The sequence below is a fragment of the Cupressus sempervirens genome, chromosome 6, assembly GCF_028749045.1.
Source record: "Cupressus sempervirens isolate cs-2001-9-10 chromosome 6, ASM2874904v1, whole genome shotgun sequence".
Classification (NCBI taxonomy): domain Eukaryota; kingdom Viridiplantae; phylum Streptophyta; class Pinopsida; order Cupressales; family Cupressaceae; genus Cupressus; species Cupressus sempervirens.
In genome coordinates, this window is record NC_143123.1 from 158876526 (window position 1) to 158895489 (window position 18964).

The following is an 18964-nucleotide window of genomic DNA, read 5'->3' on the forward strand; positions in this document are numbered from 1 at the left end:
CCCACTTTTGTTGGCGATCATTCAGGTCCTGCTGTCCCAAGAAATGCCTCAGACTGTTATGATCAGTTTTAATACAAAACTTGCTACCCACAAGATATTGTCTGAATTTGGCCAAAGCATGCATGATGGCCAACATCTCCTTATCATATATACTGAATGAACGCTCAGGGCCTCTGAGCTTCCTGCTCTCATAAGCTATGGGGTGCTTATTCTGCATAAGTACAGCACCTACTCCCTCTCCAGATGCATCACATTGAAGCTCAAATGGCTTCGTGAAATCAGGTAATGCTAGAACTGGGCACGTAGTCATTATCTCCTTAAATCTCATAAAACAGTCCTGTGCCTTCTGAGTCCACACAAATTCCCCTTTTTTCAGTAAATCTGTCATGGGAGCTGCATGTCGTGAGTAGCCACTGACAAACCTGCGATAAAAACCACATAAACCAAGGAACCCCCTCAACTGTGTAAGGTTCTCTGGTGGAGGCCAATCAACAATAGCGCGAATCTTTTCAGGATCCATCCGCACTCCCTCTGCACTAATGATGTGTCCTAAACATAACAGCTCGGTCATCCCTAAGTCACATTTGGACTCCTTTGCATACAAGGACTCCTTCTGTAGAATGCTCAACACCGTCTCCAAATGCTCTAGATGCTCCTGCCATGATCGGCTATAGATCAAAATGTCATCAAAAAACACCATCACGAATTTCCTCAACTGATGGTGGAAAACTCTGTTCATAGTGGACTGGAAAGTGGCAGGTGCATTGGTCAGGCCGAAAGGCATGACTACAAACTCAAAGTGCCCACAATGACATCTGAAAGCAGTTTTCTCAATATCCTGTTCACGGACTCTGATCTGGTGATATCCTGATCTCAAATCAATTTTCGTGAAATAACAGGCCCCATGCAATTCATCTATCAACTCATCAATGCGAGGAATAGGATACCTGTTCTTAATGGTTCTCTTATTTAATGCCCTGTAATCAATACACATCCGAAGCGTTCCATCCTTCTTTTTTACCAAAACAACAGAAGATGCAAAAGGTGACTTACTGGGTCGGATGTGCCCCATCGCTAGCAACTCCTCAATGGTCCTTTCGATCTCATCCTTGAGTCGCTTTGGATGTCGATATGGTGTGACCATGATAGGTTTAGCACCTTCCTCCAGCTCAATAATATGCTCAATGCCTCTGTCCGGTGGCCTGCCTGGTGGAATCTCACTGAATACCGTTTCGTACTTAATCCTCAACTTCTGAATATCAGGATGATATTCCGCCTTATGTTGCTCCTCCTGTGTAGGTATCAAAGTACAAACTGCTGCCCACTCCATATCATTATGCCTAGTTAATCTCTCCAGCCGCCTAAATGAGATAGTCCTGATGTCTCCATTACGGATAGCCTTTAGCACATGAGTCCTACCATTCATTTCGAATTGTATCTCCATATCCTCTAATCTTAGGGTAACCACCTTCAATGAATGTAGCCACTGCATTCCAAGTACTATGTCCATGTCACCCATGTTGACCACATGATAGTCCGCCTTAAACTCATAGTTGTTCAAGCGCAAAGGTAAGTCTTGTACCATCCTGTCACAACGAAGAGTGTATCCATCAGCTACCTTGACTCTTAGTCCCTCGAATTCCTCAGTAATGAGTCCACGCTTCTCTACGAATCGTGCATCAATGAAATTATGCGTGGCACCTGTGTCCAACAATGTAATAACCTTCTGCCCAGCCAAGACTCCCCGAAGTCTGAAAGATCCCTCTCTCTGGATACTAGACAGTCGTGCTTCCTGTAAATGTAGCTCTGTTTCCTGCCTTTGCCCTGCACTGTCTATCTCCTGCTCTCCCTCTACTTCATCAGGATCCTCATCATGATGTTCTGAACCATCTGAATCTGAGCCTTCGTAATAAGCCCACATTGCCCGGTTGGCCTTCCCTTTTGGCCTCATAGGACAGTCATGGCCGTACTCATACGGGCCTTTGCAATAGAAGCATAGCTTCTTCCTACGCAAGTCATTAAGTGTCTCCTTGTCCAGCCTCTTACTTTCTTCCTTAGGTAGCTGTGCCTCTCTATGAAAGGGTTTCCTGTCCTTATCTTTTCCTGAAGGGAAACTCTTTGCCTGAAATTTGTTTTTTGAAGCTGAAGAGGAATCCATGTCACGAGCTTTCTTAATGGCTTTCTGCAAAGTGGGAGGGTTGAGAGCTTTAATCCACCCTCTCAACGGATCGACTAACCCATCCATAAATAAAACCAATAGCCTTCGTTCAGATACATCTGTTACTAACACTGCAAGTTTCTGAAACTCTGAAATGTATGTTTCCAATGATCCCCACTGTTTAAGCTGGGCTAATTCCTTGAAATGGAGTTCTGGATCTTTCTTATCAAAACGTTCAATCAGTCTCTCCGTAAACTCCACATATGAGGTAATGTGTGCATGACCCATAGTGATCATACCATGATGCCACCATTCGTGTGCTAACCCATCCAGGTGAATTGCTGCATACTTAATAGCTTCTTCCTCAGACATAGGGTTCAATTGAAAGTATGTGTCAAGCTTTTGAACCCAAGCTCTTGCTGTAGACTTCCCCGAGCCATCATAATATGGTAACTGTAGTTTGCCTACTTTCTTTCGTAGCTCATAGTTCTGAGTCCTGTCTTGCCCACGGGGCATATGCTTCATCCGCACATCCATATACTCTCTAAAGGTGATTGCAGCTGTAAAATCTGGACCTCCTGCTTCCCAATCTCTCCTTAGCTGATCCTGTATGTCAATGATCTGGGGTTCTGGTACCGGCTGCTCTGGAGCTCTAGGAAGGAACGTAGGAATCATAGGCCTCGAACTCACTGTCCTAGCTTGCTGGGGGGCATGACCGAAATTGTTCCCAATTTGTTCGCCTCCATTATGTATCTCATCCTAATTATTCTCATTCTGATTGTGACCATTCTGATTATTTCCTCCACCTATGTTAGCGTTCAACCCCATTTGTCGAGCCATCTTCTGCATCATAAGCTCCATTCTCTGGTTTTGTTCCTGTGCTCTCTGTTCTGCTAATCGCTGTCCCTGTGCCAAAGTGTCTAATAACTATAAAAATCTCTCCTCTCGCTGATTTGGACCAATATTCCCACCTCTATCCATATTGTAGTCGTAGTCTTGATCAAAGAATACCTCCCCTGTGTCAGTATGACTGGATTCTATGTCCACCTGGATAGATGAGCTAGACTGTTCGCTCTGCAGGTCTGAAATCCTATCTTGTCTTGCTTTGGTATTGCGGAAATTATAAGGCTTCTGTCGCATGCTCTGATTTTAGTGTTTTGACATTTCGTCAAACACTTCCCCAGCTGTTCCAAATTCCCTACAGGATGGCAGGACTTTGGCTCTGATACCACTGTAATGACCCTCACTATAAAGGCCACAGAAACCCTCAAACTAAACTTAGGAATTTTGTCAAACACTTGGCGTGTAACAGTAACAATATTCAGAATATGGTAATTTCAGATTTGATACTTTCAGAATATAATCACAGAATTACAATATATATAAAGCCATTGAACTATATTTCAAGTACAATGCAATAAATTCTGAAATTATTTTATTACCAATTCTGGACTGATTATTACAATGACTGTATGACAGCAAATTTACCCAAAAATTGACATATATTTCAGAATGCAAGAACCTGGTTTGAAGAACTATGGAAGAACACCACGTTTTGCTGCAGATCGTTGATGAAGACCTCCAACCGCACCCCCAAACTGTCCTTAATTTGCTGTTGCTGCCCAAACTAGCAGGGCCGTACTAGGCCGTACCTGTACGGCTGCTGAAATAAAATAATATTAGGGTTTTGGGACCCCCAAATGCAAGGAAAATGGGCGCCTAGGGTTAGGTAGTAACCCTGTAAAACCATAAAAAAAATAACTCCAAGGGGTTGAGGAGATATGAGCAATTATGTGGTTCCGAACCCTGCTTTGCCAATTCTGAAAATACACTTATTCTGTCTTCAAACTCTTGTCAAATGCTTCTCCAATGATAGGGCAAACCTGAAATCCTTATTCCAACCAAAAACAAACCCTAACAACGAATTCTCAATAGGCTCCAATGAGATGGCTGAATACCAACTCCAATTATGCGACAATTCAGGTGATATTTCACACCCTCAAAGTCGCCAATCCAAGGGAGTGATTCGTTCCCAAAGATCGAATAATTTGCAGATCCAAAGTCCACAAATGTCTTCACAATGAAGAAGTAGAAGAGTTCTCCAATCCAAGCATGTCCAAATGAGAGGCCCAGCCCTCTATTTATTCACTTTTCTAAGAAGTTGCTAGAACTTCTAGAAACATCCTTTATAATTTCTCATTATAATGCACTTTTTTATAATAAAGTAATTTTATAAAATAAAAAGTGCAACTCAAATTAAAATTATAACATGTGGGCCCCAATATCACATAATGATAAAATATAACCTCTTAACACTTCTTCAAGAGCAAGATATGACTATCTGATCCGCAGAATTGACTCTCTTTCCACACCATTTGCCTACGAGAGTCTGGAATAGGCAAATCCATGATCAATGCCATGTCGAACTAAAGAGGGGACATTACATATTTTTATCGATAACTATTCTCAAAAGACTTGGATTTATTTCTTGAAATCTAAGGAATCTGAAGCACTTTGTAGATTCAAAGAATTCGAAACCTCGGGTTGAAAATATGTCAAGAAAAAGGATAAAGGTTTTGAGATTAGATATTGGAGATGAATACATTTCTAGAGGCTTGCAAAATTTCTGCATTAAGGCAAGGATGAAGAGGGAGTTTTGTGTCCCTTACAACCCTTTGTAAAATGGTGTTGCCGAAAGGAAAAACAGATCCATAGTTGAGGCAGCCAAAGCAATGATTCATGATCAAAATTTGCAAACTTTGTTTTTGGCAAAAGCTTCCAAATTCATTGTTTATATTCATGACCAAAGTCCTCACAAAATATCAGAAAATATGACTCCTAAGGAGACCTTCATGGGTGTTAAACCCAAAGGTAGACACTTAAGGATCTTTGGTAGTCCTGTTTATACTCGTGTACTTAAGACAAAAGATCTAAACTAGAACCATCACGCAAGAAAGGTATATTTGTGGGTTATAGTGAGTCTTTTAAGGCATACAAGATATACATTCCAGGGTAGAAACACATTGAGATCAGCAGGGATGTATCTTTTGAAAAGAAAGTTACCTTCAAAATGGTCAAAAAGTTAGCGGCATAACCTTACCCATTAGATCTTGAATAAGACTCCTCAATCTTGTTCGATACAAGATAAATCTTCCTACTACGGTTAGGAACATTATCTAAATCATCATTGCAGTTTATACATTATATGCAAGTGTAGTCCCTTTGGGCTTTACCCAATGACTCATTTGTTAATATCTTGATAGCTAGATCAGATTCTAGCTCTATTAATTTTAATTAAAAATTGAAATCAATAATTCAATTAGAGATCATTGAGTTGGGCCTGTAATTATTGCCTTTTCATTAAATCTATATGTATATTTTTGGACTGGGCCCAAACATGTAATACTCAATTATAAACTGGCGCCAACACTAGGCTGACCTGTGCAGATAAATTTGGAAAAGCCCTTGTATATATACAAGGCATTGTACTTGCCAATGAAGACATATCATGGCAGCGATCAGAATAATATCTACCTGGCAGCAATTGGAATCACATCTACTTGGCAGTGATTGGAATTGAAATTCCACCTTGTACTTGAAAGCAGGAGATTGTCCATATACTCTACATTAGCAGCGATATAATTCATAGCAGTGTTCCATTGACATGAGATTGATATCTGCGATCTGATATTGGTGATCTGTTATCACTGTAACTGGAGACCTATTATCACTGAAATTGGTGATCCGTTATCACTGTAATTGGCAAGTATATCAGATTTGTTTCATTGATCTGCGATCTTCAGCAAATCTCAGATCTGTGATTTTGTATACATCTACTGAGGTCTGTAATTGAATTTTGAAAGGCAATAATAAAGGATCTAAATTGAATGCTGGGTTTTTCCTCCAGGAAGGAAGTTTCCCAAGGTAATATCTTTATGTTCTTGTGTTTACTCTATCTGATTTTTTATTATTAGTTTGCTATTCTAATTTAATAATTAAATCTGATCATTAAAATTAACATCATCCACACTATGGAGCCCACAGAAGATCATACAAGGCACCTTGAGACTATCCATCAAATTCAAGGGCACAAAAGTACATCCATCATTCGGCTACCTAAGGGGAATGGAAATGCATACACAATATTGGCCTCAATTGGCATGGAAGTATATCTGCTATATTGACCTCCTAAAAGGCATGGTATTATATACACCATATTGGCCTGCTGTTGAACTTGAATGGAACACTCGGTTACGTTTGCTCCTTAGATGCCCAAAGCTCCCCTTCATAATGAAATGGTAGATATGATGAAGCTTCTAAGGGATCATTTCATCCATTCTATTATGCATACGAAAAATTATAACAAAGGCAATAATATATACACAGCAGCAGAAATATAATATTCCTTAATACTAGCTCAGCCAAGATGTAATGCATTGTATCTCATACAGCACAGTTGAGAGAGATATCTGAGCTGCTAGTTTAAATATTTATCTCTGAAACTGAAGGCTCTTTTCAATGCCTATGATTGCTTTTTTTGTGATGCCACACGTTTAGGGACTCCCCCTGCTGTTTACTTAAATATCTCTGATGTATATGTTTTTCCACTGCTTCCTCTTCAATGCTGAACACTTTGGATCCAATACTAATGATTGTATTTCTTCAGTGCAATGGTCTTCTGTAACTTACTGCCTTAACATTGTTACCATTTATAATTTAAATCAGATCTGATTTTGATCTTCCCTAATAATACAGATTGCTGGACTTTCATGAATTAAATGTAGAATCCAATTTCATATTCTCCTGGTCTACTTACATTATTTTTATAGATAGTCCAATTGCACAGTAGCTAGTTATATGAGAGTAGATTCTTCTCTTCTTGTACCTTATTTTCTGATTTGACATCAAATAGCTTATTCAACACTGCAATTCAACCTTGCTTTCTGATTTTCTCTTTCCTCTTGTATTTTCAAGCAAGGAATCACATATTTTCTTAGTTATCGGTTCAAGTTCGATGAATCGTTTGCTGGTACGACAAAATTTTGGAAAGGATTTTGGGTTCGTTCGTAGAAAAACATGTAAAAATTATAAAAAATTATATATATACATATTTATGCAGCCTAGAAGCTTAAGTTAAAATTAGAATGTCACATAGTATCATAAAATCATATGATTAAATCAATTAAACATTAAAAAACCATAGCAATAAACTTTAAGGAGTACAATCCATGGATATGCATTCACACACACACAGAGATCCCAGGTACGCCTTTTCCTTTTCTCTTGCATATGAGTTTGCACCTGTTCAGGGTCCCTTTGTTTCTTCTCCTGGCATTGGTAAGTTTACAACAGTAAAACACCATTAAAAACATATAAACAAGGCACCAATGGGAATGATATGGTCCTCATGGACGGAACAAACGGGGAAATCACAGATACATCTGCAGATAGGATACTTGTAAAAGTATCATTGACTGATCAACCTAAGATAAGAGAGGAACAGTCAGAACTTGATGGGTCCACCTTACATAACACAGGATTTGATAGTAACAGGGTGGCAGAGAATCAGATAGTCAGGGCACCCGTAACAGCAGAACAGCAAACTAGTTTGAAAGAAGCTACGAAACACGACATCTCTGGCAATAGTGGCTTGGTCCTGACAGACGGAGATAGTTTAATGCACAGCAGCATCATCAAGTGGAATCAAGGGAGCTTCCTCATTATTCTAGAACCCTCAGCCGGACACACGAGTTCATTCAATCTTGGAGGGACAAATGGTAATTTATCCACAAACACTTTGAGCTTATCACAAGCCAGCGGACCACTCACAGGAGGCAACTACATCTATGTGAATGCCAAACAATATAAAAGAATAATTAGGCGAAGAAAGATACGAAAGTTTACAAATGCAAAAAGAGGGAAGTTAGCAGCTTTACTTCCGAAACCGATTCCACAAACCCCAAACAGCACCAGGGAGGGAGAACAAAGTCTGAGGCCGACTGAAATCTCTAAAACAATTAAGCAGTTTGATAATATCAGAGATATTAACGGTAAAGGGAAGCCAGATAATTCTCAGGTGATAGACACAGTGGAGGATGGGCTACCGAATAATTACAGCCCCACAAGGACACCTATGACGTGGTATCCAGACATTTTTGTGAACGATTTAGTAGCTATTAAGGAAAGGGTGTGGGCACTTGAGGAGAGGAACCAAATAGAAAGTATCACAATGAAAAGAGTTACTGAAGATAACTGGAACCTGGCAGCGGAGGTCAAGTCACTTAGAGAACAAATTCAAAAATTGCAATTTAATATGGAAAAAGGAGAGTATGAATTAATATTGTTAAAGAAAGAAGTAGGGGAAAAGAGGACAGCAGCAAGTACTATGGGAGAAGGAGAGGCTACAGAAGCAGACAAAAACTCGCAAATGAAAAATATACAAGATGCCATGGCCAATATGGAAATAAAAGAGAATCAACTCAGAGAACAGATTGAAGAAGTTAGATCATGGGCCAACATAGTAAAGGGGCCAGCAAACACTCCTATTGACAACATAGAAAAACAAGTTCGGAGACAGATTAGAGAGGAAAAAGAAAGAAATGAGAAAGCAACAAATATCGTTGTCAAAGGGCTACGAGACTATGGAGAACAGGAGAAAACAACGGATTTAGTTAAAGACTTCTTTAAAGACCAATTAGACTGGCATGGAACAACCATACAAGCTCAAAGAATCGGAAAATGGATTAGAGGAGGCAAAGATAGACATGTTAGAGTGACAATGAAGAATATAGGAGATAAAAATAACATTTTCAGCAAGAGGAAGTTTCTTAGAGGCACACACATATATCTTGATGATGACCTCACCGTAACTCAGCAAGAAGAAAGGAGGAAGGAATGGGAAAAAGTGAAAATAGCAAGAGGAAAAGGCAAGTGGGCGTGGCTACAAGATGGCAAAGCCCAAATCAGCGACAAAATCACACGCAATAAATAGGAACTCGGGCCCACCCAGGAACATTTAACTATAGTTAGCTGGAACTGTAGAGGTTATCCTTGGAGAAGAGGACCTGGGTTAGGGCCGATAGCTAAAGATAATGACATCATTATGCTTACCGAGACTCATGAACATGATGGATGTAGAGTTCCAGATTTTGAAGGGTATAAGAAGGTATCACTGTGGAATGAAAAGATAGATAATGGTAAGGGGCATGGAGGCATCACCGTTCTAATAAAAGAAACTTGGAGCAAATTTGTAAACTTAGAGAAAGAAGATGTAAACAAGCAATATATTTGGATAAAAATAACAGAGAATCAGATTTCTACAAGGGTGGCTATATGTTACTTCGCTCCAAAAGGCTCAAAAATATATAAAAAACTTAGATTGGATCGAGAAGATCCGTTCGTTGCGCTAAAAAAAGACATAACAGCCTTTAGCTCTTTAGGGGAAATAATGTTAATAGGGGATTTCAATGCTAGAACAGCAAACAACCAAACTCTCAATCTTAAGGAGAGTTACAATGAAAGAAGAGATCCAGTTTGGCTCGAAGAAGAAGGGACACAAAAATGGGAAAGATCTTCACAGGATAGCATGGGAAAGATTAATCATTTTGGTGCTGAATTACTAGGCTTATGCTGCCTATACAACATGGTTATATGCAATGGTATGGAAAAGTGGCCTAAATCAGGAGGCATCACATGCAAAAGACACAATGGACAAAGTGTTGTTGATTATGTTATATGCTCGCAAGACTATGTCGCAAAGATAATTAACTTTGAGATAGAAGATTGCCCCATGGAGTTAAAATCTGATCATAACCCCATCTTGATAAGGGTGACTACTCACTTTAAAGATCAACATATTGTTCCAAAACTTTTACAAAAGAGGAAGATGATTCCGACTGGCAAAGTTTTAATGACACAAGAAAACCATGATACTTTTCAAGACTCTCTTTTGCGGCTGTCTAGGGTTCCGGGAAACCATCTAGAGTCTGAAAAACAACATTTCATGGACAAGGATAATCTTGTTCTTACTATCATTAAAGCATTGGAGGAGTGTAAAAGATCTAGGGCCACAAAAGAAGCCAAGAACACTTTTCCGGCCAATCCTTGGTTTGATGGGGAGTGCAAAATGGCAAAAAGGAATTGGAAAAAGAACATGAACAAAGAAAGTAGAAAAGAGTATAATCAACTGATTAAAAAGAAGAAAGAAGAGTATGTGAACAAGAGAAGAATAGAGTTGATTAATCTTGGTAAAAACAACCCCAAAAAATTTTGGAAAGAGCTTCAGCAGAGAAAAACTCAGATAGTGAATAACATAATAGGAACCAAATGGTTGGAATATGCCAAGACTCTCTACGAATGTGATCTAAGAGAGCATAGTACCATGGAAACAGAGACTACAGGGGAGTTATTCAGTGAAAATGATATTATTCAAGGCATCAGGAGGTTAGCTGTTGCTAAAGCGCAAGATATAGATGGGCTACAAGCGGAATACTTAAAATGGGGTGCTGAAATCCTCACACCACACATCACTAAGATTTTCAACAGTGTCAATAGAGAGGGTTTCCCTGTAAAATGGACTACAAGTGTGGTGATCCCACTCCACAAAAGTGGAGATATAAACAATCCTTCTAATTACCGAACCATCATGATCAATCCACTATTTGGCAAGTTATTTGGTAGTTTGGTAGAACAAAAAATCAGCAACTAGGCTGAAACAGAAGGCAAACGTGCAAAAGGGCAAGCAGGCTTTAGACCAAAACACTCTACTATAGATCACGGCATCACTCTCAAGCATTTGATAGAGAAAGTTTGGGACACTCCGGGGAACGAGGCTTTTTGTTGTTTTGTGGACTTTAAAAAAGCTTTTGACACAGTGCCACGTAATAAACTATGGGATAGAATGGTAGAGCTGGATGTCCCTAAAGAACTTAGGTCAGCGGTTTACAGATTATATGAGCAGGTCAAAGCTAAAATCAGAACGACAGAAGGGATATCAGAAGATTTTGACAGCAACATCGGGGTTAAGCAAGGGTGTCCGCTTTCTCCAACACTATTCGGGCTTTATATTGACAAGTTAGAAGAGTGGATAAACAAGACCAATGGTGAGGGGGTGCAGTTGGCCCACTTCGTGATAAGATTGCTCTTATATGCAGATGATCTCATAATTCTTGCTAGAACAGCTAAAGGTTTGAAAGAGCACTTGAAAGCACTAGAATTTTTTTGCCATGATGTAGGAATGCAAGTTAACACTAGCAAAACCAAAATTATGATCTTCTCACTAAAGAAGAATAGGGGCATACAAGACAAGTTTCTGTTTGAAAATAGCCCCCTTGAGATTGTGGAAGAGTACAAATACTTGGGCATCAATTTTCATAACAAACTCAACTGGGATACTTGTAGATCGAAAAGGATCCAAGGGGGCTAGAAGGCGTTATACTCTTTACAAAACAAGTGCAGGAACGCAGAATTATGGGATTGGACGACCATGAAAACTCTGTTTGGTTTGCTGGTCACTTCGGTTATTCTATACGGATGTGAAGTGTGGGGCGGTAGTATGTCCAAACAAAAATGGCGGCAAGTAGAAAGAATTCAAAAACACTTTATCACATGCAATCTTAAAGTCAAGACCACAGTTCCGTATGAAATCCTTTTGGCAGAGGTGGGTTCCTTTCCATTAGAAGCCGTCGCATTGATCCGAATGCTAAGCTATTTAAAGAAAACCCAAGGTCTAGAAACACATCGTTGGCCCAAGTTGGTAATAGAGGAAAAACTTGTGAGGTGGAAAAGCACATGGATGAAACAAAATGACAAATGGATGCAAAAATGGGATATCAACATCCAAGCTTGCCCGGATAACATTAAAGAAATAAAAAAGTTTGTCAATGAAAAATTTCGCAATATTCTGTGGACAAGACACATAGGGAGGAAAAAATCTTATTACATTAAAGAATTTAATCCCACTTCTAGTCATGATGAAAAGGCCTATATAAGGGCACCTATTAACTGGAAAGCAAAAATGTTGATGGCACAAATTAGAACTAGTTCACATCAGCTGCGATGTGAAACTGGTAGATGGCAAGTTCCAAAGGAAGAGTGGGCAGACAGAACATGTTTATTCTGCAATATGGGAACAGTGGAGACAGAGCAACACTTTGTCATGGAATGCTTGGCTTACAACGACATCAAATCTGATTATACAAAAATTCTGCAGAACAAGGACTTCAACTATTTATTTGAGGAAGATCAAGTGAAGAGAACAGCGGAGTTGATTATCAAAATTCAGAGAAGAAGAGACAAGTTAACAAAACTTTGCAACTGACTAGTTTGGCTCCTGACTCGGGAGGGCGATTGCATGGGTCCCATAGACTACTTTAGTCTCGTGGACGTCATTAAAATCTATCACATCACATCACATCACACCTTCCTGCAAACTTGTGAAGTCTCCTACCACTAATAGTATTGTACCATAGACAAACTTTTACAATCCCATGCATATGCATAAAAAAACATGGCTAAACACATGAGTTCCATTATAAACTTGTATATAAGCATGCATGCATGTCACTCTTTGTAATTCTTGGGCTTAGGAACTAATACTACTTATTATAATATTGTTATTTATAAAAATATTATTTTATTTTTAAATAATATTGAGTTATTTTGTTTAATTATTTACCAATGCCAAGCTATTTTGACAATTTTGTGGATATATTACTTATATTTAAAATTGACAAATTTATATAAGTGGAATTTAATGTTGATACAGAGGTGCATATCTATTGTATATGCATGTATGTTGTGCATGTGTACGTGCATATGCATATGTATGTCAATATGTATATACATATCTATAGGGGATATCTAATGAAGGAAAAGTATGAAAAATAAATACAATAAGCAAACATTTCTAAAAAATACCTACCCCCGTATATGTCTCGAATCAGCTCCTGTTGCTTCTCCACAGGCTGATCTTCACATAAAAAGAATAGATCAGTTCTATGCCAATCATTACACATTGACAAGCATTTGAATAGAAGCATCTTATTAGTAATAGAGTACCTTAAATTTAATATGAAAGATACTAAAGAAATTAAAAGTATCCATTGAGAAATTTTTCTACAAGGACCAAATTAAAACTTTAACCATGGTCATCAGATCTTCACATCATTTTTTAACCCTTATAATTATTTATATTCCTCATTGCTCACCTAATTTATTTGTCCTCTTTAACAGGTCTTCTATCTTTTCTTGCATACTCTACTGCAATTTTGCTATTAAAGTTTTCATCTTCTTTTTACATTACGACTAAAATCCTTTATCAGCAATTTATTGACTCTCTCAATTGTAATCTTGTTTGTGTAATTTCTCTTCACATTCTTAATTAAATTTCTTGGCTTCCGTGCATCCCAAACTCCCTCTAGCCATTCTATGCTTTTATAAAGCTACTTTCGCAATCCTATTTTCTATACTTCCTGATCCTGGAGATGGATCACAAAGTATGATCCAAGACACTGATGCAAACAAAACAAACACAGTGTTTTCCAGCTCTTCTTATTCACATGTACCTTGAAAACACAAGTTCATAATAGACCAAATCGTCCATTGCCATTATAACAAATATTTTAGGTATTAAAATGACAGATACATGTGTGAATGCACACATTACAACAGCGTGACTTTCTTATGTCTTGATAAAAAAATCATTTACTTGGAATAAAAAGGAGTCAACAATCAAGATGTTTGTGTTTATCCCATTTTACTATCTCAAACATCTCGTATGCCACCCTCATTTGTTCTTTCTTTTTAAAACCAATGTAGCTATACTTGTTAGCAGCATCACTGTATGTTAAACTAGCATTCCACAATATTTGCGTAGCAGTAAATTGATAGATAAATTATAGAATGTCAATGATCAAAGTAAGTCAATGGGATTCAACATTAAAGGTATTATAAAATTGTCAAAAAAACCAAGCGAGCCTAAAACATCCCTTGATTAAAGAAAACCATATCAGAATCAGAAAGTAAAATGTAAAAAGAAAGTTTGTCATCAACGTAAGTCAATTGAAATCAATGTTACTGGCAATACAAATTGTCCAGAAAGTAAGGTGTGCCAAAAGTGTCTCCAAACAAAAGTAAACAACTTTGGAACTCAAAAAGTAAAATGTAGAAGGTGTGTCTATCAAGAAAAGATAAAGCCAATAGCCCTAGGGTCACATATTTGCTAGTGTATAAAGATCATTAATGTTTATCAGAAATAACATTTGTATCGAAAAAAGCACCTGCCAAGGCATCAATTTCCCCCAATATAAACTCTGATAATTACATGGGAAGAAACATTGAATACCCAACCATACATTGTAATTAGGCAACGAAGTCCTATGTCCATACAGATCCTATTGTCCAAAAGCTCATGATATTTGTAATTTCATCCTATTATTTGCATTGTGTAATATTTTTTATAAATGAGAAATTTACATTTTTAAAGGTGATATTGCAAAGAATCCCCAAGCTTTGTACAAGCCTTCAAAGGGAAAAAGGCAATGCGAAAAAGTTGAAAGAAAAGAATAAATTGCAAATATCAGTTATGCTATGAAATAACTAGGAAACGGACCAAAAACAGCAGATGATCCAAGAATTATATAGAGATTTTTCATATAAAAAGAGATGATTATGCACTTCAGAGGACTCAAATTATAATAAATTGGGCAAATTTGGAGCTAATATACACCACAAAGCCTAGCATATATTTTAAAACTAGTCAGTAACTTTCCCAATAAGAAAATCAGACTCCCAGCTTCGTCTTCAAGAAGCTGAAGCTGATGCTTCCATGGCATATAGTTGGCAAGAGGGATTCCTACAGCATCCCCCTATAGAAGAAACAACTTTAAGATTCAAAAGAAAGGGAAAGTTTATCAAGAAAGATACAATAATCTTTATCATTCTATCAAAACTAGCATCTGTATTGGAATAAAATCCTTCAACCGTGTTGATGATCTAAGTTGTCAGCCCCAGATCCCGAAGGCTCAGTAATCTCTCAAGTGCCAAGGGTGTCTGACCCGAGAAGGTCACCACAAACCTGCTTTCAGGCTGGGTAACTAAGGACCAGTGATTAAGATGGGCAAGACAAATATTCAATTATTTTGACTCTGCAAAACCACAGGGAGTTTACCTAAGATGTTAGGTTGATGATAAAAAGTTTAAGAACTCCCTTAATGCAAACTACAACAAAAGCACGCTGTATCCCAAGACTGGCATAACAACATACCTATCAGATAGTTCAAACATGCAAGAGGAAGCGTCTAATTAATAAATCACCTGCCATATGAGCATCATAGAATGCATTTTATGATACTATTTAAGCTATTATGCATATTCAAACCTGCTAATAAGACACAGAACTAATGGAACTAAAAAATGTTTAAATTGATTGATTATGAATGTGTTGAGGACTGTGAAAAAGAGAGAGAACAAGTGAAAGACCAATGCCTATATCGAGTTGGGCAACAGAGTCCCTAGAATCACCAAAAACATGTAATAACTGAAACTAAGGTGATACCTTGATCAAGATATCACAAAAGACTATGTTACTGTGAACATACAGGCGAATCAGACTCTACAAATAGACTCAAAAAAGCAATAGATAGTTGCAGGACTTCCTTATTATGTTGATAAGATACCATACAATATCATTGAAGTAATTTTACAAACATCTGACTGAGAAACTAAACAACATATATCAGAAATGCAACTGAGCAGTCAAGGACACATTAGACTAAGGTTGATTCCACCATTAATCAAACATATTACAATAGTTACAAGTGTTCATTTCATATTTTGGTTAACACCCATTACTATAATTTCAGAATATTTCCATCCAGAACAGGAAATCAAAACCCCAAGGCTTGATGTGAATATCCTTCCTCTTTTGGTTCTGCAACCTTTTTCTCTGGTAGCTCCTCTATATTTCGTTGAAGTTTATTCTGTCTTTTATCCTTCTGTTGGGTGATAGGATCTCCAATTCTGTTGCCTAGGGAGATTCCAGTAAGACAATACTTATGTTTGAAGATCTCTTTCTGCTGCACTCTCAGTTCTAGATTTTGCAAGTTGGATGATGCAGTAGGTGATATAAAGTTGTTAATGCGAAGTGAAAAAAATACTAAACAACATACATCAGAAATGCAACTGAAACAGTCAAGGACACATTAGACTAAGGTTGATTCTACCATTAATCAAACACATCACAATAGTCACAAGTGCTTATTTCATATTTTGCTTAACACCCATTACTATAATTTCAGAATAATTCCATCCAGAACAGGGAATCAAAACCCCAAAGCTTGACGTGAATATTCTTCCTCTTTTGGCTCTGCACCTTTTTTCTCTGGTAGCTCCTCTAACTTCCGTTGAAGTTCATTCTGTCTTTTATCCTTCTGTTAGGTGATAGGATCTCCAATTCTGTTGCATAGGGAGATTCCAGTATGACATTGCATAAGTTTGAAGTCCTCTTTCCGCCGCACTCTCAGTTCTGGATTTTGCAAATTGTATGATGCAGATGCAGTAGGTAATACAAAGTCATTAATTGAAAGTAGCAAACAATGCTTTCGTATCTTGGCCAGCATTTATTGAAATGATACAAATTAATTTTATTTTTTGTTGATGAAAATAAAACAGTCTGTAGGATGCTTGGGGATAAACTTGTGGTGTGGTGGTTTGTTGGTCGCATTGTTAATGGTGCAATCAAGGTTCAAATCCCCACTTGGCCCAAATGGTGTTAATGCCGGTTTGGGATAGGGAGTGAGCCCTAATCCCGCTATTTGTCTACCAAAAAAAACAGTCTACAGGACCACAGTACAATGTGTGCCACCCTCAATGCTAACATTTCTACACAGTTTCCACCACACTCTCAGTTCTAGATTTTGCAAGTTGGATGATGACGTAGGTAATACAAAGTCGTTAATGCAAAGTAGCGAATAATGCTTTCATATATTGCCCGTCTTGTATTATAATGATACAAATTGGTTTTAATTTTTGAACGTGAAAGTAAGAATTGTCTGTAGGACCACGGTACAATGTCTGCCACATTTGTATCCCAGGAAAGCGAACTCCAAAATAAGTGTGCTAAACACTGAACAATCTCTTCAATCAAATAAATGAAGCAAGACCCATCCAAATGGATGATGAAGAAACAAGATCAACCAGACTTAAAGATATGCATGTTTTCTCTTTCTGGTCCTGTTTAGAAATTTTTTATCAGTGCTCAGATGTAATGATAGTTTAAAATTTTCAGATAAAAAACATTTCTACATGGTTATTACAGATCACGCTCACTTAAAGACTTTTAGATAAAGAAAAATGATCATATAGTCTAATCCAGAAATCTTGAAGTGAACATAACGGACTGTGGAGATTTCATGCTTTTATGATGTTGTTGCTTAAGTTTGGATGAGGCCCAGGAACATTTAAACTTGGGCACTGTATCCATCAAAATATCAGAAATAATGATACTAAGCATGTGTAAGAACTCAAAGTTGCTTCATATTTTGCATAGAATGCATTGTCTTGGTTTAGAAGTTGATTTTGCGTAAGCAGATTTAAGATTTAATTATGTTGCATAGGCATGTTCCAATATGACACTGCATAAGTTTGAAGGCCTCTTTCAGCAGCAGTCTCAGTTCTAGATTTTGCGAATTGGATGATGCAGTAGGTGATACAATGTCATTAATTCAAATTAGCGAACAATGTTTTCATATATTGGCCATCGTTTACTGAAATGATACAAATTGATTTTAATTTATGTCGATGAAAATTAAACAGTCGATAGGACCACGGTAAAAAGCCTGACACCCCTAATGAATTTGGCACTCTATGATAGAATCCCCGTAAACTGAATTTAAGGATTTTGATACTCAATGAATTTCTTCATCTTCTCTAAGAATGATTCGGCGAAATCAGCTCGGTCCAAGAATTTCAATTCTAATGGGCCAAAAACAATACTGACAACAAAGAAGTAAATTAGAGCAATCGCATAATAAACTCATGCGCAGTAATTAAAAGTCGAAATGCATGCGAACATTCCTAGACTGATTTATTTAGCTTTTTGCAGACGGAGTTGAAGGACGTGTAGAAAAGCTTAAGAAAAATACTAAAAAGGTTAGAAAACAAAACCTGGTACTCGTAGAATTTGGTAACGCGGGGTTTGCCCTGGGTATTCATCACTATTACCGCTCGAATCATCGTGGAAATCAAATTTTCTTCTACTGATTTAAACGAAGTCCCTGCTAATTTACTTCCAAACGACTCGAATGATTTCTATGACCGAGATGTATCATTTGGAGCAGTCAGAAGTGGAGACAGGTTGAAAGAATACAGATAAAGTGATCAGTCCGGTGTTTTATAAGATTTTATCAGGAGGAGGATGCCGATTCCTTCCAAGTTTCCTTGGAAGCCTCTACCCAGCGGACAGAATGGCTATTAATTTATTATTTAATATTTAATTAAAATTATAAATTATAAATTTACCGTTTTGTAAAATTTAAATTAATAAATCAGACTATTCAGCTATTCTGTCGGCATAGTCATTTGAGTTTGCTTTACCTCATGTCTATATGCGGCATTCTCTATGCGGCTAAGTGCAATTTGTGCTTAAATCTTAGTAGTTGCAATGTTCCATGTAGGAAAAAGATAATTTAGAATCTATATTAGTAGATTTCCACAATCCATTGAAATGTATGGATTATTTCTAGATTTGATTGTGTATGTTTTTTATAGCATCAACATTTCATTTAGGATCACACTTTATTCAAAGTT

General features: G+C 37.6%; 1 protein-coding gene across 3 annotated transcripts in view; it reads right to left on the reverse strand.

Annotated features, from left to right (window-relative positions):
* LOC149551735 (Clathrin adaptor complex small chain family protein) overlaps positions 1-18707 on the reverse strand; it is a 144643-nt gene extending 125936 nt beyond the window's left edge. The window contains exons 1-2 of one of the 3 annotated variants that reach the window (XM_089787242.1): positions 18323-18707; positions 13080-13122 (exon numbers count right to left, since the gene is read on the reverse strand). In XM_089787242.1, the coding sequence (XP_089643368.1) occupies positions 13080-13122; positions 18323-18391 (112 nt within the window). In that variant the 5' untranslated portion in view covers positions 18392-18707. The remainder of the gene's footprint in view (positions 1-13079; positions 13123-18322) is intronic. The other 2 variants (XM_089787241.1, XM_089787243.1) reach the window with 2 other exon arrangements.
* Positions 18708-18964: the final 257 nt, after the last annotated feature.